General features: G+C 42.1%; 1 protein-coding gene across 2 annotated transcripts; it reads right to left on the reverse strand.

Annotated features, from left to right (window-relative positions):
* Positions 1-27,411, reverse strand: LOC146315048 (uncharacterized). 2 transcript variants are annotated; one of them, XM_084736486.1, is made up of 25 exons: positions 27,087-27,411; positions 22,551-22,606; positions 20,156-22,237; positions 19,228-19,350; positions 17,102-17,365; positions 15,824-15,957; positions 15,198-15,365; positions 14,807-14,986; positions 12,827-13,418; positions 11,096-11,245; positions 10,773-10,990; positions 10,298-10,373; positions 9,462-9,752; positions 9,039-9,275; positions 8,797-8,949; positions 8,146-8,324; positions 7,705-7,897; positions 7,495-7,614; positions 7,286-7,405; positions 6,492-6,512; positions 6,301-6,362; positions 5,363-5,555; positions 5,081-5,209; positions 4,688-4,823; positions 1-704 (listed from the first exon to the last, which is right to left on the reverse strand). In XM_084736486.1, the coding sequence occupies exons 1-25, from the start codon at positions 27,089-27,091 to the stop codon at positions 563-565; spliced, it is 6,024 nt and encodes a 2,007-aa protein (XP_084592612.1). In that variant the 5' UTR covers positions 27,092-27,411; the 3' UTR covers positions 1-562. The 2 variants fall into 2 exon arrangements, with proteins under 2 accessions (XP_084592612.1, XP_084592611.1); XM_084736485.1 differs by lacking the exon at positions 17,102-17,365.

A 27,411-nucleotide genomic window follows, 5' to 3' on the forward strand; every position in this document is an offset into this window, starting at 1 on the left:
AGAGTGTAATTCCAGAGTGACTTTAAGTGTTTGCAAAATAATCAACTGAATGTCCAGATATGTGGATGAGAAACTGCACATTTTGGACGTGAACCATAACAACCTTGATGGTGAATATCAGAGGGCAGGAGGGCAGGAGCCTGACGCAGGTATTCTGGCTAATGTTGCCATCAAAGAGGCAGTTGGCCTGGTATCAGCTGGAAGCCGAAGCCTTCTGCAGTGGTTTACTTTTCATCACCGTCTCCAGCCAAGAGGTGGTCGAGTTCTGCTGGGTCAGACTCTCGACTGTAAACTGTCGTCCGGGCGAAAAAATGCTCCCATTCAAACTCGGCAGCTCCATCGCTCAGCAGAGACGATTAGAAATAATTGACTTTAAAAGTCACTCAGGCTTAATTACTCGTTTGTTACCATATAAATAAGAGTCATTCATCTTGTCGTTATAAAACACATACAGCGGCTCCAAAAGTGCTTGCACTGTGTTTGTGAGCCTGTGCATTTCTGTGTGCGAGTGTCTGCGTTTATACAAGTGTGTGTGTGTGTGTGTGTGTGTTTTTAGTGTGTGCTATCTGACGCGTTGCCTGGGTGTGATGTTGTCTATGATCCGTGGGCTGACGTGGGTGATGTAGTGGAGGGCAGGGTCCGAGTAGTTGAAGGGTGGAGGGTTGTACTGCTCCTGGATGTAGTCTGGCAACAAGTGGGGGAGGCTGGAAGAGAACACACGAGCCAATCAGAATGCAGCAGGGAACAAGGAATCAATAGTCAGTGTATTAACTACAGTAGATTGCCCCCAGTTAGGAGAAGCAGCAGGAGTACAGGGGAGGATGCTAAGCAACATACTGCTGTGACCACAAGGAAAAACTCGACCAGTTTAAGTGTACACTATATTTAGACAATTTCATGGCCTTACCTTCCTGTCAGACGGTGTTTTTTGACGGGAAAATTTACGCTACTTAAGCCAAACACCACTCTCTCTAAAGCGACCAAACTCTGTCGACAAAATCAGTAATTTTCACCTCAGAGGACACAAGAGTTGCTGCTTTACTGCTGCCTCCATCTGTTCGTTTGTTTGTGTTATTGTGTGACTTTGGTGAATCTGAACTAACACTTTAAAACAGTGAAGTAACACAATAACAGAAAGAAACAGAACAATAACAAAGAACAGATCAGGGCAGCAGTAGAGCAGCAACTCACGTGCCAGCGAGGTGAAATGACTGAGTTCTGCTGCTTTAATTTCTGACGATGAAAACTTTCCTGATTTTGCTGCTTCATAATAAAAGTTTTGGGATAACAAAATTGTGTATTGTTTACTGTTTTACAGCCCCACATCATTACTGTAAAAACACACCTTCAAGTGGATGCAAACTCTGCCTTACTGGGCACTGACTGCTCTCTTAACCTGGGGCTCAATGCAGTGTGAAAAGCCCATTAGAGGGTTTTTTTTGTCCAGTGTGAAAACAGCTTTAGCTTCCTACACCAGTACTCCTGCTGCTTCTCCAAACTGGGGGCGTGTTGAACGCCACCTACTGTAGGTAACACACTGACTGTGGATAGAAACCTCATACAACGCCACTTCAAATAATCTGAACTATTCCTTTAAGTTGTTGTGATACTTCTGCACATTTTGTACCTTTTGCAGTGGATTCCTGGCTCTGATCAGAGCTGTCTATAATTCTCCTTACAGTGAACAATTATCTGAGGCAGTTTATGGAGATGTTTGGACGAGCGGCAGCAGCAGCAGCAGTTGTTGTGGAATACTCAGTGACTCATGAATATTCATGCAGGCTCTAGCCTAGATATTCTGAGTGTTGAAAGATGCTGAAATCTGGGGCTAAAGCTGATTAAAAACATGAAGCACACATCCCCGATGCTTCTCCAGACTCGCTGTTGTCTGATTCACAGCTCAGATGTGTTGGATTGTATATCATTATGGTTGTGCTTTGTGCAAATATGTATATCCGCTCTGATAATGAGGTACAGACGGCGCAACCTGGTGTGTCATGAATCATCCTGTGAATAAAAGTCGAATAACACAATCCATGCCAACGATTCCTCGTGAACTTGCCTGTTGACTATTCAAAGCCTTTGTCTGGTCCTTGATTAAAGTTAATGTTGTGAAATGTTGTATCCAGGGTGACGATTGACTGAGAGAGGCTGATGCTAATTTGGGGTAAAAGAATTCTGATAACTACATGTTGGACAATATTTTTCTATCAGAATATAATATACAGAATATAAAAAAAGTCAACCTGAGTCAACCGATCGATCATTGATCAGGTTCTAGCTGAATCCAAACTCTCTGAAGCTGAGTCCAAATTGTACTGTCAGTCTACAGATTTTTATAACCAGTATGATGCTGATTTTATTCGGACTCATACAAACAAAATCTTTTTCAGTCTTCATTTTTGACTGACTGGAAGTGTCTGCTTGTGTATCTGCAGAGACCCTGCAGCCCTCTGCCTGCCTGTGGTTCATTGTTTTGCTGCTCGGGACGCCGTGTTTGATGCATTTACGAACAGCTTGGACAAAATCTACTGTTGCTACCTTTAATGGGAAGTTGTTAAGGAACATTGGAGGCATTAAATGAAACCACTCCTCCTCCATCATATCCCACACATCTGGATCCTCCAGTGCTATTATATCATACCACATAATCCAAGTATGTCTATCTGTGTGTCTTGTTTAAAGACAGCAGCGTAACCTCTTCCCTGACTTTTGCTTATTCAGTCTAATCTAACAACATAATCCCACAATGCTGGCGCTCACCCTGGCCATTATATCCATAGGGTCTAGTTTACTGATAGCAGAGAAAGCAGGCCAGTCATCAGGGGGATTATGTGTCTCTGTGGCCCACTAACACCTGGCCCAGATGCCATACATCTGTACACACATGCTGGAGCCAAGGACACATTAATATCATGATGCACAAAGTCATGAACAGACACACGGCTGTGAGATGTACTTTAGCAGTTAACAGCAGATTTGCATTAAAATCCCTCTGTGATCTGATATTTCTCTGTGTGTGTGGTTACATAATTCCTCTTTACTGTGTCTGGCTGAATCCTAAAAAGAAAACAAACTCTTCCTCTATTTATTTATTTAATGTTTGTTTGTATAGGGTAGCATAAATCAATGCCACACACCATAGCATTTATAGCCTAAGCTAATTTGTCCGTAGCTGGGCCTCTAAGACACATTTAAAGGAATAGTTTTACATTTCGGGAAATATGCCTGACAGCTTTCTTCCAGACTGCTTAGCTCAACATAAAGACTGGTTTATTATCGATTATTGTGGCCAAAACAATTCATGACTGCAATATCAATGAAAATTCATAATTTAGACTTTTTATCTCCTAATCATAACTTAGCATAGGGCTATCTTTTTGTTTTACTGGCAGAGATGGGCTTCCATTACAATGTACATGTGCAACAAGAGGTCTGGGACAAAATCAGTCTGGGACATTCCAGTCTTTATGCTAGGCTAAGCTATCTGTCTGCTGGTTGTAGCTTATTGTACAGATAAGAGGAGCTGTGACAGTCTTCTCATGTAGCCTTGAGCAAGAAAGCAAATCAGCATATTTCCCAAAAGCCAAAGTTTTCCTTTAAGAAATTACATTGTATGATTTGATCATGATGTTTAGGCATTTTCCTGCGAGCAAACATCATCTTTAGTCTGTGGATGTGTCTCCCTCTTTGTTTACTGTTTTATCTGAAATCATTCCTCAGTGTTACCAAGTGCAGTTTCATAACTCGGACCAAAGCTGTTAGTAGGAAGTGTTTTTGTTTAATATAGTAAGAGAGTGGGCAGTCCGTCCTCCGACTGAGAAGTTAAATACAAGAAGAAGAAGACAGTGCTGCAGCAGCAGTGCAGAGGACACGATTTAAAGCCTTCAACTCGCTCTGAAGGATTGTCTCTGGGCAGACCTACTTGACTACTGTACCTTGAAACACTGAGTGTGTGTGTAGCTCTGTGTGTGTGTGTGTGTGTGTGTGTGTGTGTGTGTTCGGCCTGGTCATTCTCTGCTGCAGTACACTTTGTAGTGACCTGCAGTGAACCCTGTCTCACCCTGCCCAGAGGAGATGCTGACCCACCTAAACACAGTTTGTTTTTTTTTTTGCAGTTTTACTGCACCGCGATGGTCTGGACACTGAAGGCCTGTGTGGCTACAAACAGTCTTAACACCCTGTGATGCTCATTATATACCAGAAAACATGTCTGAAGCTCAGTGCACACCAGGAGACGACTGTTGGACGAAAAATGAAGAGACAAAATTTCTATTCTTAGAACTCTAACACTAGTGAGACAAAAGAGTCCATAGCCATCGTTTTCTCTGTGGGAGACCTGTGCTCATGTGGCAGATCATCAACAAACATACTAAGGAATGACTGAGGAACGGCCTCAACAAGGAGGTAGAGGCAGCAGTGTCCTGTTAAAGTACAAGATTGATAAGCAGTATCAGTCACAGCAGTAGTATCAATAAAATCTTAAAATTATCCATCCCTAAATATAATGCAAAAAACAAATGCACAATAGTTTTTATCCCATTATTCAATTTATCACCAGAACAGCTGATAGAACACCTGATTACTAAAACAGCATAAAGACTGGAAACCGCTAACTTGGTTTGGCTAATATTGTTATAAACTTCCATGTTGTGTGTGAATTCTACTTCCTGCAGGTGTTACTCACTCTCCGGTGACGGTCTTTTTGCAGCAGCAGAAGCAGGCCAGTGCAGCCAGGAGCAGCAGCAGCAGCAGAGGGATGCCGATGCCCAGAACCAGACCCAGAACCAGGTCTACTTCCACATCGCTCACCTGGTCTCTGTCTGCAGAGGGTGCAGAGAGTCGAACCACGTCAGGACAAACGTTTTTGTGAAATTCTCTCAACACAGTCATAAAATGTTTTTACAGAGCGCGGAAGGATGCGATAAATACTTGCTTGACCTGCAAATTGGCTACAACAGTACAAAAGGAATTTTATGAGGTTTACCACTCTGTCATAATATTGATTTTTGGAGTTTATTATCCCTAAGAGTCATTTCTGTACCTGCAGGATAGATGTAAAGTAAGCTGAGATCCTCACCTAATACACAGGACTGGGTTTCATCCACATCAGTCGTGCCGTTGCAGACACACCTGTAGCCTCCGTAAGTGTTGGCACAGAGGGCATGACGGACGCACACCGCCTCCTTGGCTTTACACTCATCCAGATCTGTAGGTGTGAACGGTCCAACAGCAAGTGGGAGAGAGAAGAAGTCTTAAAAGCAGTGTGCCATCACTAAGAAACTGCAGAACAATACCACGACAAACTCAAACTCACAGTGTAATATGTGATATTATAATTGAAAAAGTTTTGGTAGTTTACCGTCGACTTCTACAGTTCTGATGTCGTAGTGACTGCTGACTCGGGCCAGGTAGTCTCTGATGTACCAGTGAGGCGTGTCACTGGACACGTTGATGCGATATTCAGACACACCTGGACTGGAACCCTGAGCTGGTTCCTTCTTACTGGCGTTGTAGAATTTGTTCTGGAAACCCATCGACAGAATGTTCACCAGCTGAAGAAGAAAGAGAAGCAGATTATTTCCGACCGGTACAGGGATTAGACATCATGACCCAACAAAAACTCTTACTGCTCTGGTCTCTTAAACGTCATATAACATATCAAAAGTCTGAAGAAATCCAAGTGGATGAAATATATTTATTCATACAGTGATGTTGATTTGAATTATTTTTTTAGGAGGCAAAAACTGGTGTCAGGGTGAAGAAACACCTATCAATCAACATTTGTATGTCTTAGAACTTTTTGTTTGTTGTATGCATAGCATATTTTATTAGATCTGTCAGATTTTCTGTTTTAATTTGTGTGAGGTTCTTCCCTTTTTTGTCACATAATGTCTGTACAAAAAAAGAAAATGCATTTTTCAGCAGGATCATTTTTTAAAATTTTCCCTTCATATGATTCCTGAAGACTTTTTTTTCTCTCGGTCAGAAAACAAAAAAGCGAAGCTGATCCATACTTTTAGGTTAAAACGTGTGAACTAAATGAGTAAACACAGGTGTGACTAATAATATCTAATGAAGTTTCTGTTCCATTCAGGTTAAACAGAGTCAGGGTGCTGTTATTGTGCATGCTGGTTCACTGGAAAGTCTCTGCTGCACTAAATGGAACTGGACCCTGATTAGTATCCCTGGTAACGCCTGTGTTCACACGACTGTTTCATATGAACGTGGCTGCTGCGAAATGCAGGAGAGAAATGTGTTAAATTATATTATTACAGACAAACACACACATAGACTCACCTGTTTGAGTCCATCAGATCTGTTATTCTTCCAGCCCACAGAGACGTTGAACACGTTACATCCTGCAGACACACAACAGCAGCAACAGCTGTGTGATGATAACCTCTTATTACCATATATAGGCATGTTTACCATGGTAACGGCAGAGGAAGAGTAAAGCTACGAGGAAGGAACCATATGAGAAGTCTTACCTGGAGGATTGGCAGAGTCACCTGCAGAGAAACACACCAATCAGAGCTGAACTAAACACACAAGAGACACACTGGACAAACTAGCACTGTGGTTTAGGACATTACTGCACAGATTATTGCAGATTATCTGCTGTATCAGGGCGAAGCAAATCACACTGGCAGTTTCAGTTACTGATTACACCTCTGATAAGGTTAGCGGCCGATTTAATGTTTGCAGTTGAATATTAGTTATTATATAAATTATGCTGATATTTCTATGTATTTAATTAAACTTCAAATATGATTTTTAATTAAGGTAATTAAAGTTACATTTTATTTGAATGTTATAAAATTAACTGTAAAAAAAACTCATAAATTCAAGACAGCTGCCTTCACTATTGAGTTTTGAATCAGGTTTTCATAAACATTAAACAAAGTTTGGTGGATCTATAATCTCTAGTTCTAATTCTCTAATTGATCTTCATTCATGTTTATCTAAAGAAGAAAAGTAAAATATCTCAACAAAAGATTAGAGTTAGACAGTTAGACAAGTAAGTTGGCTTGAGATGTTGCATTTTCTCAGCTTTTTTGTTTTTACAGTGTAAATGCATGTTAATTTGACACCGACCAGTCATTTCATGATACCTTACAAGCACTTTAAGATAATTAAAGCTGAAAATCATTTGGACTTCTATAACTTGTGAGTATAAAGGGCCCCTTTCCTATAGTTCAGTAAACTGGCGAGTCCTAAGTGACACATTTTATGGCTATTTCATCTTATATTCAATGCATAACAATAACAGTACAGGACATACCACATCCGTCAGTGTCCTTGGTGTTCTGGTATCTACAGAAGCAGTCAACAGATCCGGGCTTGTTCTTACACTCAAACTTAGCGTTGGGACACGTTGAGAGCTCCGCACACTCGTCTATATCTACAAAATAAAATCAAGACAGCTGTGTGATTAAAACTCTGTAGAAGTAAAAATGATATTCTTCATACTGAGGTGTCGGTGTTCAGTACCTGTGCAGTTGTGTCCGTTCCCTGTAAATCCAGGCTTACATGTGCAGGTGTAGTTTTGTTTGGTGCTGAAGCAGTCGGCATCTTTGTGGCAGGGGAAGGGGAAAGGAGGGGCGCACATGTCTGAGGAGGCACACAGAGAAACAAGAATGAGATTAGTTATCATGTATGGGGTCAGTTTCTGCAAACAAACATGATGAATGTGTTGCAGACCATGCTTGAAGCACTTGTATCCCTGTTTCCCCTCAGAGACAGTATTATCAGGACACTGTCCGCAGGTGAACCGGCCGGGCTCTGACTCTGACCGGCATTGCACTCCTCGGAAACAGGGTTTGCCTTGACACACGTTTTCGACGGTCCCACAGAACTTTCCACTGAATCCCTTTGGGCAGAGACACCCCACCACCTGAGAGGACAGAATAATGAAGAGAGAGGAAAAGAGGCAGACAGATTAAAACATCACATACATTCAAAAAAAGATGCTACTTGTCCTACTTGAGCAGAGATGAATAATAAGAATTAATAAGAATTTATTAATTTGTATTAATATCTTCTGATTGATTGTTTGCCTGTTTATCAAGGCCTCACTATACCTGTATGTTATGTAAGTTTATTTGTTGACGTACGCCTGGAAACCTTAAAAAAAAACAGTACCTGGAACTTTCCCTGCCGGTGGTTCTCGGTGATGCTGTCATACTGGCAGGTTCCTCCGTTGAGGCAGTTGCAGACGCGCAGGATGGGGATGAACAGGGAGCTGGTGAGCTCGTCACTGACTTTGATGGTCAGCTGGACGGGCAGTGTGGACAGGAGCGTCCACGTCAGGAGGCCGTCACCTGCAGTGAAAAGCACAAGGGTCACAACGACATTTGGCTTAGAGAAAAGCGGCTTCCTGTCAGAAAAGCCTGTAAAGGTAAAGCAATGAAAAATATTCTAAATATATATAGGTAGCTAAAATACATTTTGCTGTTGACCCTGTCCACGGCAGTACATTGTGTCTCCCATATACACTGACTATCAGTATGTACCTCATCATATCTCATTTAAACTATCCCTTTAATAAGAAACAGTATTAATAAAAACAGTATTTGATAAATTTCTGACAGTCTTTTTGTGCCTGTCTCTGTCTGCGTGACCCATCCACTGACTCAGCTCTGAAATGTCCCATCTGCCCAAACTGCTGGCTCACCATCCCACTAACAAATGTCAACAGTAACGTCATATGTAACACTGAAGGAGGAGGGGGGGGCTCTCTTTGATATGAAGACTTGAGGGAAAAGAGTGTGTGTGAGTGTGTGTGTGTCTCACCGCTGCCTATGGACGCCTGTGGCGGCCTGGGGTAGAGCAGTGAGTAGGTGATGGTGTCTCCATTTGGGTCCTGAGCGACCATCTGAACGTTGACAGTAGAGTTGACCTTACAGCGGATCACGGAGGGCTCTGTCACTATGGGAGGCATGTTACCTAACAGGCCACAGTAAGACTGCATTAAATTAACACAAATCAACAATGAAAACACATAAAAACTGTCAGGAATTATGTATCCAGCTCACCATAAATTAAAGCCCGGTTCTGATATTGCTTCTTGGCGTCCAGAGTCTGCAGACCGAGGTCAGAGCTGCCGGACGCGAGGGTGTCGTGGACGCACTCCATGCTGCCTTTGCAGGTTCTCCTCAGCTCCTCCACCTCAGCAGGACTGACACTCTGCAGCAGCTGCTGAGAGGAGATGGGCTCCAGTGGAACCAATGGAGGCTGAGAGAACAACAAGCTCTCTGGGACTGGAACCGCCCCTAGAAACACACGGTCCACTGAATCAGACTTCTTGATAATACAAAGTTAAACCAGATGACACTAGATGACACTAAATCCTACACGTAGGACCTTGAACTTTTCTATATTATTTCTCAAAATGTTTCCAGCTTTCTCCTCAAATACAGCTAAATATTCTAACTTTATGAAATCTGTTCTTGACTCACAGGACAGGCCAAAGTCATGCAGTCTCTCCTCTGAGGGGGGGTTGAGGTCTGCTGAGGGGAGGAGCCTGCCGTCGGACATGAGGAAATCGTCAGAGCGGTTTGAGCTCCACAGTCCCATGAGACCCACGGTACGGTTGTAGAAGGTCTGAGGAACCTCCACCATGGCCGCAAGCTGATTGTGGCCTGTAAACCGCCACACAACCACATGGAGACCCCCGGCGTAGACCGCCGCACAGCGATTCAGTGAAATACAACGCACAGCAAAGTCCTTCACTCCCATGTGCACGACACCTGAAACGACGGTTAGGACACAAATGTCATATTTTCTGTCTACAACAGCTTTCAGGTATGGGTTTGATAAGAGGCTAGTTGGGTGTGAATGCTGCAAGCATACTACCAAAAAATGTATTTTTATTATTCTGCCATTTTTTTTTCGTCATGGCCTGAATTCAGCATACTTCAACTGATTCAAACCATTCAAAGTTTTCCTTATTCAGCTTCATTAGGGCATTCACGGAAACTTTCAGATTTTCCATAACATCCATATCTGTCTGTCACTCTGCATACCTGTCTCTACCTTTCTTCAGATTTATTTCTTTCAGCTTGCTAACGTTAGCTAACTTAAGATGTGATCCTATATGTTGCCTTTACAGGAAAAGGAGATAGTTGAGGTACCGAGTTTTTTCAACTTTAATTGGAGCACAGGGCGAAAAGGGGCGGGAACATTCAACTGGATATAACAGCTTTGTTTTTCTATCTGCTTCTACACGACTGTGTCTTATACAAAAACAAACCAAACTTTTATCTGTACGTCTGATGTGTGTGATGATCATTACCAACTGTGACTGGGACCTCAACATCATCCACAAACACCCGCAGTCCATCTCCTTTCTCTGCACATCTCCATTCAATCTGAAAATAAGATATGAATATTAGAGAGACTGCCTTATGTACAGTAAAGCTAAATGTACTGATAGACATGCCCTGAAGGTAACAATATGTGTAACTTTGATTAGCACCATTTAGGCCACCAGGCAGAGTCCATCTGATTCAATTAATCCAGAGATAACATGCAGTTTTTTCCTAATCGACTGGTTGAAGAGTAGGTAGAATTTAAATCAAGCCTCACTTGATGCACATAAGAGTGGCATCAATTTCCTAAACCAACCTTCACAAAGAAAGCGAAGAAGCCTCTTTTCAGAAATGTAAAAATTCCTTCATAACACAAACTCTGAGTGAAATGGGAAATGAATTTCTGCAGAAAAGCTCACACAGTTGTTGTCTTCCCTCTACACACACACACATCCTGACCTTGCCGATGCCCTGGTGGAAGGCAGCCATGCGCACCACCACTGGGATCTCAATGATCCCCTTTGCGTCTGTGTGCAGCTTGTCCGTCTGTCCTTGCAGGGTGAAGATATTAGAGCCGGTGGTGGAGGAGAGACGCAATATCACAAACTCTCCCAGGGCCTTGAAGGAGTACTCTGTCCCATCGAAGGTGATGAAATGAAGACTGCCGTACACCATCGCTGCAGAGGGAACATGGAAAACACTGGACGTGATTTAAACCATTGCTTTAAAACAACAAACATTTCCACTGATTACTGTGCCGTATGTGCTCTTGAATACCTCACCTGTACCCTGTGTCGCCTTCTTGGCCGGGCTGCAGTCATCATTGGTGGCCCAGCTGTAACCTTGGCAACGGTCCAGTGGTCTCTTGTCGAGGTAAAGGTGGCACAGAGGAGACTCGATACAACACCAGTGGAACGGTAGGAGATCTTCGTCTGGAGAGAGAAAGTTTGATTAAATATTTACACTACAGGCTTGTAGGTCTTGTAAGTAGAAGGTTCCAGGTTTGATCCCAGCAACAAACGTGTGTCTTACTTTGTCCTGGAGCGAGACACCAGCATCATATCGTCTCACACAGTAATCATGAGATCAGTACCAACCAAAAACAAAACATTTATTCTGTCTATATGTTCAAACATTCAAAGATAAGATAGAACTTTATTAATCCTGATGGAAATTCTTGTGCAAGATTATCAAAAAATTACAGTAAACACAATGATAATAATAAAGTAGCTGCAGCAATTAATCATTTATTAATTTAACAATAGATTAATCAACAATTAATCAATTTAAACAATCAATTAATTGGTTTTGAGTCTTGTTTTTTTTTTAAGAAAAAAGTTAACATTCTCTGATTTCAGCTTTCTTTTCTTTACTCCTCTCTGACAATAAACTGAATATATTTTGGTTGTGGACAAAACAAGACATTTGAGGACGTCATCCTGGGCTTGGGGAAACAACTGACATTTTATAGACCAAGAAGACCAAAGTTAACAACTGATTAATCAACTCTAGTAAATGTTAAGAAACAGTGTCTATTAAAATAACAATAAAAGTAAGATGTAGAAGTTAAATATAATATAGTGTTGTATAATTTTCCACGGCAGTATTGTATCAATACACAGATATTAAATATTAATCTTTTATTAACTTATAACTTATCAATATTGGTAATGCTATTTAAACTTTTTGGTACTAGAATAATAAAATCAGCTCATTTTTCAGTCCACTAGATGGTGCTGAGTAATTTTCTGTTGAAGGCAGCAGGACTGGTAGGTTTTTATGACAGTGTCTTTCTACCTTACAGTTGAATTTTGCTGCAATAAAAATGACTGAAGGGTGATAAACAGACAGAAAACTTTATGTAATTACATAAAACAGATGTTGATACAATTTGCAATTGAAAAAAGGTAATAAATTAAATATATATCATCATATATGTTATCCAGTGTTTCTGCAGGTCTCAACAAGTTAAATTTGAGACTTCTTAAGACCATTTTCAAAGCAATTTAAGGCCTATTTCATGACCACATCAGCAAAAAAAGAGTCCCAGTCAGTGCAGAGTGGGCTGTGTGGGGCTGGACAGATTCCCCACATGATTTACGTACAAGTGGGAAAAAAAATCTGGTGATTCATTTTCTAAGTCTGATCTAACTAGTTTTCTTTCCTGTGCAAAAGACTTTTTTTCATCTCTGAAACAGGCTTATGAGTGAAAAAGAAGTTTAAGGATAATTTTTTAAAGTTTTTGTTGTTGTAATATTCATTTCAGCCACAGGAGGCTGAACCGCACCACTACATAATGTCCTAAACAGAACTAAAAGCATTCATGTTTTCTTCCAGATGAGTTTTGATGTCTCTGTGTACTTTAAACGCAAAGTACACAAACTGTGTCTTAGCAAGTTGTGACCCGTCAGCATCATATTAAAGACATTTTGCTAACTTCTGTCACATTTTTTATTGATCTGCAGAATGTGGTGTACAGTATTTGACCAAAAACTAAAAGTCACAGGTCTTACCGATGTGTTTCTGGATGCTGTGTCCAGAGAAGTAGCGTTCACTGTACCCAGCCAGCAGGGGACCATCTGGTTCATAAACACACCTCTTCCCTGCGCCGTCTCTGTTGGACAGGATGGACTGGAAGATGTGTCCCCCTGCTCCTCCCCATCGCTGACCCCGCAGCTTCTTCACCCTTGAACCTGGATCAGCGGTGTCCTGCAGGAACGCCAGGTCCTCCAGAGCCTGTGTGCGGGTGCAGGGACATGAAAACAGCCCCTCTGTCCACTCAGCAGGGTCGGGCTCCTTCATCGCCCACGCCTGGCACCTGATCTGAGGATCCACGTCCGACCCCGCTGGTCCTGTCAAATCATACACCAGCTGACCCAACTTCCCCAGGGTCCCTTTCACCTGCTGGGGCCTGTATCTGCTGCCAGGCCCGAAAAGGTTCTGTGGGGGGACAGTGGGCTCCTTGTGGGACATGTTTCCATTTGTGTAACCGATCAGAGCATCGTGGTAGAGCCTCTGACCGGGACCCCAGAGCATGTCCCCGTATCGCAGGAGGGCAAATGAGTGAACTCCATCCGTGGTCAGGATACACTGGAAAGTGTTGGTCTGAAAATGACAAATTAGAGCCGCGAGTGAAACTGTGGCCTGGTTTCACAGACAAGGCTTAAAGGGACAGTTCACCCCAAAATCATAACAGAAAATTACCTAAACTGATTACCATTTAATAATCAATCAATAATGGATTAATCAGTGCCACTCTAAACTAAATGGTACTCAGCATATGGGGCTCAAAGCAAAAAAAAAAAAAATAATAATAATAATTCAAAATAATCCACTGACCTTGTTGTGAGCAGTTTCATGTAGGAACTATTTTATTTCTGCAGCAGAATCTACTACAAAGAAAACAGGTCCTACATTAAACTGGAAGGAAAAATATGTATTTTTGATTTTGGAGTAAACTATCCCTTTAAGTTTAAGCACACTGTGGTAAACAGATTTATATTTTTTGTTATGAAACTGCTTTTAGCATGTAAATAAAAGAGCTGAAAATGAAAATAAAGTTCTGTACTGTAGTGCGCCATGTAATTTTCATTTTGTTAAAATGGATTTTATAAAACTGTGTGAATGTTGCTCGTGTTCAGGTCTTCACTGTTTCCTTATCCTGTGAGTTCTTTCTTTATTTGGACATATTAAATCAATGATTCCCCTAATCTTTATTAAGACGGTTTTATTCAGTGTATTACTGACTAACAATCCCCACTGTACAAGAAGAACAAGATCTGCAAGAAGACATTCAACAGGCCTTTTTCACTGCAGCAAAACACAGGTGTTACTAATTCAGGTTCTGTTCAGTTCAGGTCAATTGGAGGGCTGCTCATGTGAAAAAGCCCTGAAACACTGAGGGGATCAGTGATTATCCCGCCGCTTCATATCAATATGGCTGCTGTGAAAAGGTTCTGTAGGCAGGTGGCAGCAGATCACTGCACTCTGCATTCAAGATGGCACCAAAGTTACACAAAACAAAACGAGTCTCCGAGGAGGTTTGACTGAACAGCTGTTTTCTTTGAGCTGACAGGTTAGAGGGCTCACATTACACACACACAATAACATCCAAAGTAGGACAAACATGAAGCAAACAGTTACACTCCTTCATTACACGTCCCACTGAGACCGACTGAAGCTCTACACCCTTTAAATCTCTTCTGTACCCGTCAGTCACATAACCTCCAAATGACAATGAGTTTATATATTTATGATATATATATATATGATATTTTATCTTTATTTTAAATTTCCAGTCACAAATGGTATGTATCAAGACTGGTATATAAATACTTTACTGTGTTTGTAAAGAAGACAAAAACTATTTCATTGATTTAACTTTTTTTTTTTACGTATTTTATGTATTGTTAATTGCAGTGTGAAGTGAGCATCTTTCAATCAACAAATATTTACAAAAGTAATTTTAAAGACATGATAAACAAGCTTTGTACCTCTGAGAAGTTGATCTTCTGGTAGGAGACGGGCATCACATGGTCCCAGGTGATTTTGAGGATCCAGGATGGGGTGAAGGCTGGTTTTCCTTTCTGCTTCTCAAACTCTGTCACCTCGTCTGCTGTACGATTAAACACTATCTGGGAGTAAATATCCGACATATCCAGCTCATGGTATTCCTGTAAGATTAAGGAAAGATGAAGGAGCAGTAATATAAAACACAAGTTGCAGCATAAATACTTGAATTATTAGATATGTGACATGGCAGCTTTGCATCTCTATCAAATAAAGGCCAGGCTGTTGCCTTTTCTTTAAAAATATTCTTAAAAATATAAAATACATGAATAAAAACTAAGCCCTGCCTAATTTTGACCTCTGCTGACATCTAACCTGATAGAGCAGCCGTCCCTCTCCTTGGGTGAGGTCAGCGTCATCCCAAAACGCCGCCAACAGAGACTCATTCACGTTGTTGGGGAATCCAGCTGCCGAAGGAGCCGGGAGCAGGTACTGCTCATTCTCAGCCACCGACTGAAACTGGACGAGGCCGTTATCAGAAAACTGAGAGAGGAAAGAGAGGGAGGATCGATATCAAACAGGTTGACTGATGAAATCACAACTTAACAGCTGATTTTCAGTTGTTATAGCAACATGTCTCGTTTTTCTATCCTGAATTCTGTTATATTCCACTGAGCATTACTGTTGGCTCTGCCAGGGAGGTTTTCATTTTAAATCCTGTTTGAATAATATTTCAAAACATTGTTTAAAGATATAAATTAGTTACTGGAATGTAAGGTCATGGGCCGAGGAAGAAGTGAATCATTTTTGGTGTTGATCCAGAAATATCTTGAAAGATACCTTGTGAGTGACTTTTGAAATTGGATGCGAGCATTTTTCTTTTCTTTTTTTTTTTTATTATTTTAAAATAACAATTTATGAGGATCACACAGCCTTGGCAGAGAAATGCACTCTCCTTTCTAGTCTTCTAATGTTGTAGATAAGTTCACATAGAAACTCACATAAACCCTGTTGTACAATTTTCCCAGAAAGGGGAAACCCATCGGTGGTATGATGTACGGGGAATTCCCGTCTTCTGTGTCCATCTCCACTCCTTTATCACCAGCCTCTGCTCCAAACGGGTACAGGTTGCTCTCTGGTGAGGGAGCACAGACAGTTAAGTGATAAAATGAAAAATATCTACATTATCAACCAAAATAATCAGTTCACTTGAACGGGCTGTGCTGTCACTGATCACACTTCTATGCACAACAAATCCCCATTATTATTTAGAATACGACAATATTCTCAATTTGATAAAGGTCATGTAAACAGCATATTCCATTGTGATATGTGGGATATTATAATGCAGTTCAGGTTTTTGTAGTCTTTGAAAACCTGCAACACAAGAACATACGTGAGAAATGGATTAAACTTTGTGTTTATCTGCTCTACTAACACTACACTGCACACAATAGCATGTCCAGCTAACTAGATTACTAGCAGCAGTAACACTACCTCCAGACAAACTTGTGTTACCACTGCATTTTCCAAACTCATGGCATATTCCCACCCTGTGTGACATTGTGATTTGTTATGTGGGGGGTTTGAGGAGGAGGATGTGGACTGGTGTAGAATCAAAGTGACCCCACAATAATGCATTCCTCTGGCTCGCTCCCTGAGGTTTAAGCAAGTCAGCTTATTGCTTAACCCCGGCTCTCTTTCTGAGGCAATGGCCGTCTGGCTGGGTGACCATCTCAAGGTCTGCGGCATTAATCTAATCTCTGCGCGTTTCTCACCTTAATGAGTGTATTTCTGTCGCCTGTCTTATAGATATAGGTACTGTATTTCACCTGTCACATTTGTTCACGTTTATTTTTTTGAAGAAGTGAGAATCTGAGTTAAAAGTGGCATTTGCAAATATAGTTAGCTTCACACTACATGGGAGCATATTGTTGCTGTTATCAATATGAAAACTTTATTTTTCTGTTTTTTATTTCACCTACAAATAGGCTAAACCTAAAAATGCAGATTCCTGCTTTGACCCAAGGATAATTTTGGCTAATCAAACAGTGACAGCAATCATGTAACACATCAAGAATGCCTAACAGTTCTGTCAGTCGAAGACAAGTAATAAGTACTAAAGCCCTATTTGCACAGGACTGGTAATACCAGGGGACCTCATGTGATCACAAATTAGAAGAGGGCCCAAGGTAATACAAGTCCCGTGTGAGTAGGGTTTAGGACTTATTAATAAAAAAACACAGTCATCTAGGAATGATTATCAAATGATAGCCAACCCGTCTGAGTCATCATCCTGCACTCTATGCTGTTTTTGGGACAGGAACAGTTGTAAGACCCTGGCAGGTTGGTGCAGGACGTTTGCCCTGGACATGTCATGGGTGACACACACTCGTCCACGTCCTCACATCCTCCTTTTCCGTGACCATTGTCTTTAGTAGCCTTCCAGCCATGACCACAGGAACATATGAAACCTCCTATGTGGTTGGAGCAGGTGGCAGCAGAGTGACACTGCCCATTATCCTGCTGGCACTCATCAAAATCTACACACAGCGGCCCAATACTCAGGAAGCCAGGACTACACACGCATACAAACGACCCCACGGTGTTAAGGCAGCGAGCTCGGGGGTGGCATGGTTTGGACAGGGCGACGCACTCGTCCACGTCTTTGCACCAGGAGCCGTTTCCTGCAAATCCCAGAGGGCAGTGGCATGAAAAGGAGCCAGGCATGTTCCAGCACCGTGCCGAGGAGTGGCACGGTGAACTCTCACATTCATCGGTGTCGACACATGCCTGTTTCTCCTCGTGATATCCCCGTGGACAAGAGCAGTTGTACGTGCCAGGCAGGTTGGTGCACACCTGGTCGAAGCGGCAGGTGGTGTTGTCCTTGCATTCATCGGTATCCTCACAGCCCAGGCTAAACGGTTCGTACCCAGGAGAGCACACACAGGAGAAGGATCCTGCTGTATTGTTACATACTGAGTTCTCAGGGCAAGGGGCACCATCAGGGTCATTACACTCATCCACATCCTGACACTCTGTACCATTCAGTCTAAATCCGTCATTACAGGGGCACAGATACGACCCCAGGGTGTTGATGCACGTAGAATGAGGCTGACACACTGAAGAGTTGAGGGAGCATTCATCTACATCCACACACTCTGTCGTATTACTCCAGAATCCTTGGTTGCATTCGCAGTAATATGATCCAACAGCATTCATACATGTGCCATTGGTGCAAAGCTCCCCAAACTCTGTGTCACTGCATTCATCAACATCCAAACACAAGCCATACACGCTGGAAAATCCAGCATCACAGACGCACAGGTGGCTTCCGTTGGTGTTGATGCACATGCTGTGATCAGGGCAGCTTGAGTTGACTAGGCACTCATTGATGTCCTCACAGTAGGTGCTGTTGCCTTGGTAACCTTCCCAGCACTCGCAGGCAACAGATCCAACTGTGTTGAGGCAGTCGGAAAAGTTAGGGCACTGGACGAGGCCGAGGGAGCACTCGTTTATGTCCAAACACAGGGAGCCGTTCCCTGAGAAGCCGGGTTCGCAGGTACATTCATAGCTCCCCTCTGTGTTTGCACAGGTGCTGTTATCAGGGCAGGTGAAGTTCCCTGTCACACACTCGTCTACGTCTTGACAATGTGTCCCGTTGTCTTGAAATCCCTCCCAGCAGTCACAGATGTAGGAGCCGTTGGTGTTGAAGCAGTAGGAGAAGGCAGGGCAGACTTGTGTTTGGTTGCATTCGTTGACATCCAAGCATTCGGTGCCACTTCCTTCATAACCTTCCACACACTGGCAGTAGAAGGACCCCTGGTGTGAGTTACACTCAGCGAGAGGGTGGCAGAGGCTACTAGCATTCACGCAGGTGTCTTCACTCACACATGTGCCCTCGTCATACACCAAATCCAGGATGCAGGAACACGTGTAGGAGCCGGGGGTGTTGCTGCATGTCATGTTCCTGCTGCAGGTCGTGTTGAGCTGACATTCATCCACGTCCTCACAAACAAAGCCATCACCCTGGTATCCATCCTGGCATTGGCAGATGTACGACCCGTTTGTGTTGAAGCACAAAGCCTGGGCACTGCAGTTGTGTGGCAGGGTGGAGTTCTGCTCGCACTCGTTCACATCTTGGCAGTCGAAGCCATCGCCCTCCATGCCAGGTGGACAGGCGCAGTAGAAAGATCCAGGCATGTTAGTGCAGCTGGCAACTGGGTGGCATCCTCCATTTTGGACTTGGCATTCATCAAAGTCTATAATTTATCCAAAACGGGACAGTGTCAGGGAAACAGCCCCAAATGGTGCTAAAAGAAAGCTGACAGGAGACTGAACTCAGGGGGAAAAACAAACAAGCAACTGGGGCAATGGATGTTTATAATGAGAAGTCGATACCTACCAGAGCAGTTCCTCCCGTCACCGGTGAAGCCGCTGAGACAGAAGCAGGAGTGGCTGCCCATCGTGTTGACACACTGTGCAAACTCACTGCACTCCTGCTGCCCTGTCTCACACTCGTCCACATCTACGAGGGTGATGAACACATGGGGAGGTAGAGAGAAAAAGAGGGAGACAATTCATTTCAACAGCATCGTAGTAGAGGACAATCCATCATGAGAGTTAATGATTTCTGTGTCTTGTTAAAGCCAAGTTTTATTTAAAAAAGTTTTACAGAGGTAAAACAAATAACTTATACTGGTACTGTCATGTCAAGTTGAAACACTCCCTGTACTGGAAAGAAAATCATCTCTTTTCCTCTATAGTATTGTTTAAACTAAGTCTCTGGGGTGTCTTGATAGTCTAGTGGTGAAAGGGGCAGTTCTGATCATTTGAAGTGGATTTTTAAGCAGCAAAATGTATTTTAACCACCTAAAAATGTCTTTGCTATATTTAGAATATTTTCACAGCTTTACCTTTCCATCAGCCACCCTGTTCCAAAAAGGAAACTACTGTTATATAAGTCAAATATCACTTTCTCCACACCAACTGAACTCCTTTGGAAAAATCAGTCATTTTAACTCACAGAACATGGGAGCTGCTTGCTGCCTGCCTCAATCTGTTGATCTGTTTGTATTATTGTGTGACTTTGGTGAATCCGAACTAAAATCTTAAAACACCTAAATCATACAATATTTGATGCTTATTGGATGGAAAATATGTTTTTAGGACAATCCACATCCTATTTGCCTCACAAATTCCTTAATTTTTTCAGTCTTTCATAGTCTAAAAATCAGACTGAGCTGCCACTTTTGTTTCACTTCATGACTGACTCCGAGTGTGAAACCAGGGTTAGTTGACGAATTTAAGTTGGAAAGCTAAGTTTGTTTTACCTAAACACCGTGTCCCATTGAGAACGTAGCCTTTTTTGCAGACACAAGAATACGATCCCGGGATATTGAGACACTCCGTTTCATTGTCAGGACAAACATTTTCCCTCTGGCACTCATCTATGTCGGAGCACGTCAACCCGTCACCCATGTAACCCAGGTCGCACACACACTGGTATCCAGCAGGTGAACGGTGGCACAGGCCGTGGACATGGCAGGCGGGGTCACACAGTGGGCTGGGCGGCACACAGGTATCATTGGAAGCCACCGTGCCATTCAGACATGAGCAGACGTGAGCACCGGGGGAGTTGATACACTTTGAGAAGGCGGGGCAGCGGGTGTCAGAGAGCACACACTCGTCCACGTCCTCACAGGAGAAGCCATCCCCTATGAAACCCTGCTGACAGGAGCACAAGAAGTCCCCCATGAAGTTGGTGCACAGAGCCCGTGGGTGGCATGTACCCTCAACAGAACACTCGTTTATGTCTTCACACTGGGTGCCATTTGCTGTAAAACCTCGCTTACAGGTGCACGTGTGCGAGCCAATGGTGTTGAGGCAAGTGGCGTTGACATGGCAAGGATTGTCTTTACACTCGTCCATGTCTACGCAGTTCATGTTGCTGGCAGGGCGGTAGTAGCCAACCTGGCAGGGGCACTCGAATGAGCCGTCGATGTTCTTGCACTCTTCGTTAACTCCACATGGATTGTCCAGCTCCTTACACTCGTTTATATCCTGGCAAACAGTCCGGTTAATCAAAATGAAGCCTGGCTGGCACAAGCAGGAGAAGGAGCCCTGGTCGTTGACGCATGTAGCTTTGTTTCTGCAGCCTCCGTTATCCACCAGGCACTCATTCACATCGCTGCACTGGATCATCCCATTGCCAGAGTAACCTGCCAGGCAGGTGCAGTTGAAGGAGCCAGGATAGTTAACGCAAACGGCATTGGAGTGGCACTGCTTCACCAGCGAGCACTCATCCACGTCCACGCAGGTGAAGCCGTCCCCTCTGTACCCTGCTGCACACTGGCAGGAGAAGGAGCCAGGTGAGTTCGTGCAGGTTGCGTAGGGGCTGCAGCGACCTGCCGTGCACTCATCCAGGTCCTGGCACCTGGAGTCATTAAAGACAAAGCCGCTGCCACAGTCACAGTAATACGACCCACCAGTGTTGACACAGGTGGTGGTAGAAGGGCAGATGTTAGGTGTTGCACACTCATTGACGTCTTCACACTGTCGTCCATCTCCTACAAAACCTCCCTGGCAGACGCACTCATAGCTCCCCAGCCTGTTGATACAAGCAGCATTGGGATCGCATTGATTAGCTTGACTGCATTCATTTATGTCTGCACACGTCAGTCCGTTTCCTACAAAACCGCTGTCGCAGGTGCACCGATACGACCCCATGGTGTTCACACAATCAGCATATAGGCTGCAGATGTTGCTCGCACATTCATCAATGTCCACACAGCTCTGCCCGTTACTCTCAAAGCCACTGCTGCATGTGCATCGGTAGCTTCCAGGCAGATTTTTACAGCCTCTGTAGCCAAGCGAAGAGGAGCATACGTGAGGAGTCTCTGAACATTCATCGATGTCAAGACACAGATAGTTTCCGTTGCCTTTGTAACCAGGATTACAGGTGCAGACGTAGGAGCCAGGGTTGTTGGTGCAGGTGGCGTTCCAGTGGCAGATCTTTTGGTTGGCGCATTCGTTAACATCAGTGCACTGGAAGCCATTACCCTTGTAGCCACCTTTACATTGGCACTGTCGCCCACCCTTGAAGTTAGTGCAGATGGCATTGGCATGGCAACCCCCATTTTCTTTTTGGCACTCGTCGATGTCCTGGCAGTTGGTGCCATCTCCGATGTACCCGCTGAGGCACACGCAGATGTAGCTGCCCAGGGTGTTATTGCAGCGGGCCTTTGGGTGACAACTGTGCAGGCCAGTGAGACATTCGTCGATGTCGTTGCACACCACGCCGTCGCCCTGGTAGCCCATGTTGCACTCACAGGTGAAGTTGTTTTTGACCTTCAGACAGTTGGCCTGAGTGTGGCACCTGCTGCCTGCTGCCTCGCAGTCCCTCCGGTCAGCGACTGGACAGAAGAAGAAGAAAGAGAGAAAAGAGCTTCAGAAAATGCTTTCATGCTGGTGCTGCTTTCTGCTTTGCAACCGCCATTTACTGTAGCTAATACACCAACTATCCATGAGTACCTCATACACTTCCACATCACCATCATCATCATCATCATCATCATCATCATCATCATCATCATCATCATTATCATCATCACCATCATCATCATAATCCTAACTATCCTGTTAAATATTTTTAGGGAGCCTTTTCACTTTGATGTTAACTGTGAGCTGTTAAAAACAGCAACCATAGTTTCACTGAAGGTAAGTTACCTGCACAGCAGTACTTCATTACTGCAAACAGACTTATCAGCCACAGGAGTGGAAACCTGTGAAAGCAAAGAACAGAAGATCATGAGAAACGACCATTTATAGCAGGGGTGTCAAACTCACTTTACTTCATACAGTCCAATTTGATCTCAGCTGGGTGGATCCATTAAAGTCACAGGATAATAACCTATAAATAACGTCTCCTAAGGTTTCCTTTTTTAGTTCAAAGAAGTGCAAGTACATTCTGAAAACATTCACAAGTAATGAGGTTTAGTAGTGCTTTAGCAACAGGACTCCACCGGTATTATTTTAAGATATCAGTCTCATACAGATTATTTTGTACTGAAGCTGCTGATTGACACTATGTTGTCTGATGTCTGTGGAATCAGTGACTGCTCTGCAATTTCTTACACTTTCCAAAGTCATCTGGGAGGACAGATTGGAGCCAGATGTTCTGGCTGCTTTAACAGGTCGCTCTGTTTTTCAATAATTCATGGAAGAAATGTAAGTTTCAGCCATGTTGCCTGTTGCTATCACACTTTTGTTGTAACATGTAGTGAGTTCATTTCTGTAGCTGTGTGTTACATGAAGTCTGAAATGTCACCCTGTTCTGTTCCTGAAATAAGAAGCAAAGTCTTGATTGTGTTGCCTTTCTTACTGCACTTTGTGTTTCCACACAACCTACTTTCATCCCACTGAACAATGGTTGGCTGTCTATTGTTACAGCTGATGTAACACAGATAAACTTTTTGTCTTATCCTGACTCACCACCCAAACAGGTCATTTACTGTAATTCTGCTCTTGATAAAGTTTCCTGCTGGCTGAAGTCTGATGACATACACACTTTACTTTGCTTCAACAGCATAAATATTTAATATGAAAGTTTAAGGTTTTTCAATTTTGTCCTTTGTCCTTCCCTCAAAATTAGATTTATCAGCATTATAATTCACTAACAATGATAAAGCTGAGAAGACTTACTTACTACCAACTAATAGTTTTACCAACTAATAATGTTTTGTTCAGATAATTTAATTTTCTTATTTAGAAAAACTTGAAAGTTAAAGTTAGATTAACTAAGAATTTTATGTTTTGGCAGCTATCTTTTGTTCACATATTTTACTTTTTTTTGTTGAGGATAACTTTAAAGTTAAAGTTAGTCTTTAGTTAGTAACTGTCTTTTGTGTTTCATCAAATCAGCAACAGTACTGTAGACATTCAACTATTGTGTTTGTACACCAAAAAAACCCAAACAAAAAATGTGCTGTGTCTTGTCTTATTTGTTTTTACAAGTGCGAGTGAGTTGTTGAATTAACTTGCCCACCATGGCACTTCACTTGCCACTGGCACGCGGATAATCCTTACTGCTGAACCCTGCGAGTGTGACATCATTCTAAGCTCCAACTTCCAACCCCTGAGATAAATGGAACGCACCATAATCACATGATTTAAGAGTGCTCCATGAGCTGATTGGAGGATTTTTTTCATTTGTGTTTTTTGGTTCAGATGTCTTGAAACTTTCCAGACACTCCTTACTGCTACAGTTTCAATGGAAAGACTGAAATGGTGTTTTACAAGAAACACCAAAGGCGTCTGGTTTGAACATTGTTTTCCCACAAAGCTCCATGCAAGTCTGTCAATCACCCCAATATTTTCTACAGACAAAGCTTAGGGAAATAGTTGAGCTGAATCCTAAGAATAATGACAACAATCCTCCCAAAACCTATTGTTCTGATTAGGTTTCCATCTGAATGCCATTATTCCCTCCAGGCCACGCAGGACTATTGTCTGTGTCTCCGGAGACCCCTCTGGATGGACAGCGAGAGAAGTGAGACTCCCATTACATAAATGCAAACCTGTCTGCTTTACAGTAAATCATACTGAGCCTCCCTGAGGGTCTGCAGCCAGGACAGAGCTGAGTGTGACAGCTGCCATAATGTCCCACCATCTGCAACATTTATAGCTTCAAGACAACATTTGAAATGTACAGAAACGTTACTGTTCATGACATAAAAGTGCACCAAGGAAAGTCTATTTTTGCAAGTACTGATACTTTAAGCATTTTATAACTCTGATGTTTCCTGTTTTACTCTATAACACTCAGCTTTACCCTAAACTGACCTTATCTATCATTTATTTTCCTCCTGTGAGTGTAAATATATCTTTTACAATTAATCTTATTTTAACAAAGTAGTTTGGCGTTTTGGGAAATATGTTTACTTCCTTTCTTACCAAGAGTTACATGAGAAGATTGATACCACTTTTACATTTAATTAAATTAAATATGAAGCTACAGCCATCATCCAGTTAGCTCAGGTTCACATAAAGAGTGTAAACAGTATGAAACATCCTGGTTCTGCTCAAGGGTACGATAAAAAAAAAAGTCTAAGGCTTTCTAACATGTTATATCTTGTTTGTTTAAGTGTGTGTGACAGTCTGTTGTTGTTTTTTAAGTCAGAGAACAACTATCAGAGGATAAGGGGCTCATTCATACGGACAGAACTCGGAGTAGAACCGCTGGTCTTTCACGTTGAGAGGACCCAACTGCTGATACGTGGGGAAAAAAATGGACGAATAGACGGATCGACAACTATCAGGACAGCGTTGTGTGTAAAGTACAAAGATAACGTCCTGATCAACACTATTATACAACAAACTTTTTTTAAAACCTCAGCTGCTTCCAGCCTTCAGAGTACAAAACATGTCATCAGTCACAAGCTACATGATCGATAATTATCAATATCTACTGATAAGGAACTTCACTATCGTGATAGACTTTTTAGCTATATCGCCCAGGTCTAGTGACATACATGACGCAGATAATGTTATTAAACATTCACAGTTTTGGTTATATTAAGGAATAATCATGGTTTTGGTTGAAATAAGAACATTTTGGAAGTACATAGGGAAGAGAGGACAGGGTGGATTGATGGATTAAATTCCACCACAATTTCTTCCTTTTTCCTGTCGTTCTTAAACTGGAAGACGAATCTTATATCACACTGCAACCTTTTGCTTATTAGGTAGGATAAACATGTTCTCGCTCTGGAAGACAGCCCACATTACATGATAACTCATTAGATAAATTTAGTATTTATTATTTATTTTTATTAACGATCATTTGTACATTCAGAGGATCTTGTTTTAATGAATTATCCAGGCGTGGGTTGGCCTGTTCTCGATTGTAAGACGGATGCAGTATTTCCAGTTTTATTTCCTAATGAATAAACATATCGTCAAACTGTCCATTAAGGCTCGATGAAAGACCGGTGTCAAACTGATCGTTGAATACATCATCTACTGACTTGTACTATTAATCTACCCTCACTGTGTATTCAGTGCATATAAGAGTTTACTGTCCTGTTGAGGCTCTTTTCTCAGCTTTCATTTTATTACAAATGTTGTAAAACAGCTATAGATGCCTATTTAAGAACAAAAACACAGACACTACAGTAGAGGAGTGAAAATATAAGATTGATAAGAATGAAATAAATAAAGTAGCTTCAACAAAGTAGTAAAAAATATAGTGATTTAAAGTAAAATAAATTAATTAAAATAATAATAATTGGGCTGTTTTTTGTATGTTTCTTATTTACCTGAATCTTCATCTTCTGTATTAATGTGACTTATCTGCTGTAACTGTGATTTCCTTTTGGGATGAATGAAATACTCTGTATGTATTTTGTTTTGTTGTTTTGCTTGTTTTTTTTTTTTTGATAAATTCAGTATTTACCAAAACATCCTAGTTAATCTGACCATTTTGGCCAGTTGTTCATTATACATGAGTGAAATCCATTTGACTAATTAATAGGCCTAAATAAATGTCATCAGTGAATAGAAGAATTAAAAACCAATTTATTACTGACACTAAATTACCATTAAATAACTAAGAGGTCGTGGTGCCCAATTTATCCAAATCGTAGAACCAGAACGTCATTTGTTGAAAAAAAAAACAATGAGAGAAAACATCATTATAATGAGGTACTGTAGAGCTGCAGAGGTGTCCTGACCTAAAAATCTTCTTCTCCAGATGAAAGAAAACATGTTGGTTTAAATATCACATCTCCACATTTTTTCTTGTCAATTTCAGTCAACATGGCTTTTTTTTACCAAATCATGCAGCCCCACTAAGAGGGATAAATAAATAGAACAGTCCAAGAAAAGGACTTTGTACATAACATATATGTAAGAAAATTCTTAATGAGAATTAAAACTGTATTAATAACTTAAAGCAAATGTTTTAAATAACTTAAACACAATAAACATCGAGTAACAAAATCATGTAAGTAAGTCAATAACAGGTTTAAGGTTATATTTAACATAATACTGTCCATATTTTATGATTAAGCCTTTATGCTTTAATCATTAAAAATATTAAAACTGGTGAAAAATAGAAATATAAAATGTGGGTCAGGGTCACTATAAACTATAAACTAGGGTAACTATAAATTGTCTCAACAGTCTCCGCTAAAAAAGGACCCAATGACAAAAACAAGAAAGACAGAAAAATAAAAATACAGGATAGGAGTGATTTTCACTCACCGCATGTTTCCCCGTCTCCTGGTGGTCTTTGAGTCTTTCGTGGGGGAGAAAGTGCGAACTCCCCTCCTCTGGATCTTTCTCCTTCTCTTCGACTCTCTCTGTCGTCCAGCAGCACCCTCCGCCTAACTCTCCTCCACCTCTGTCTTGATTCCTCCACCCATGGGACTCGGGACAATGGCCCACCTCACGGTGCCATGTACTGCCCTGACATCTTAAACCTCTGGGAAGAGGAACACCCATATTCCCCTGCTTATGTGTCAGCTCTCGCACAATGAGGTGGACCTGTGCCCCGAGGCCTTCGTTTGTCTTCCTCTGCTGGAGACAA

The sequence above is a fragment of the Lutjanus erythropterus genome, chromosome 14, assembly GCF_056507025.1.
Source record: "Lutjanus erythropterus isolate fLutEry1 chromosome 14, fLutEry1.hap2, whole genome shotgun sequence".
Taxonomy (NCBI): Eukaryota; Metazoa; Chordata; class Actinopteri; order Lutjaniformes; family Lutjanidae; genus Lutjanus; species Lutjanus erythropterus.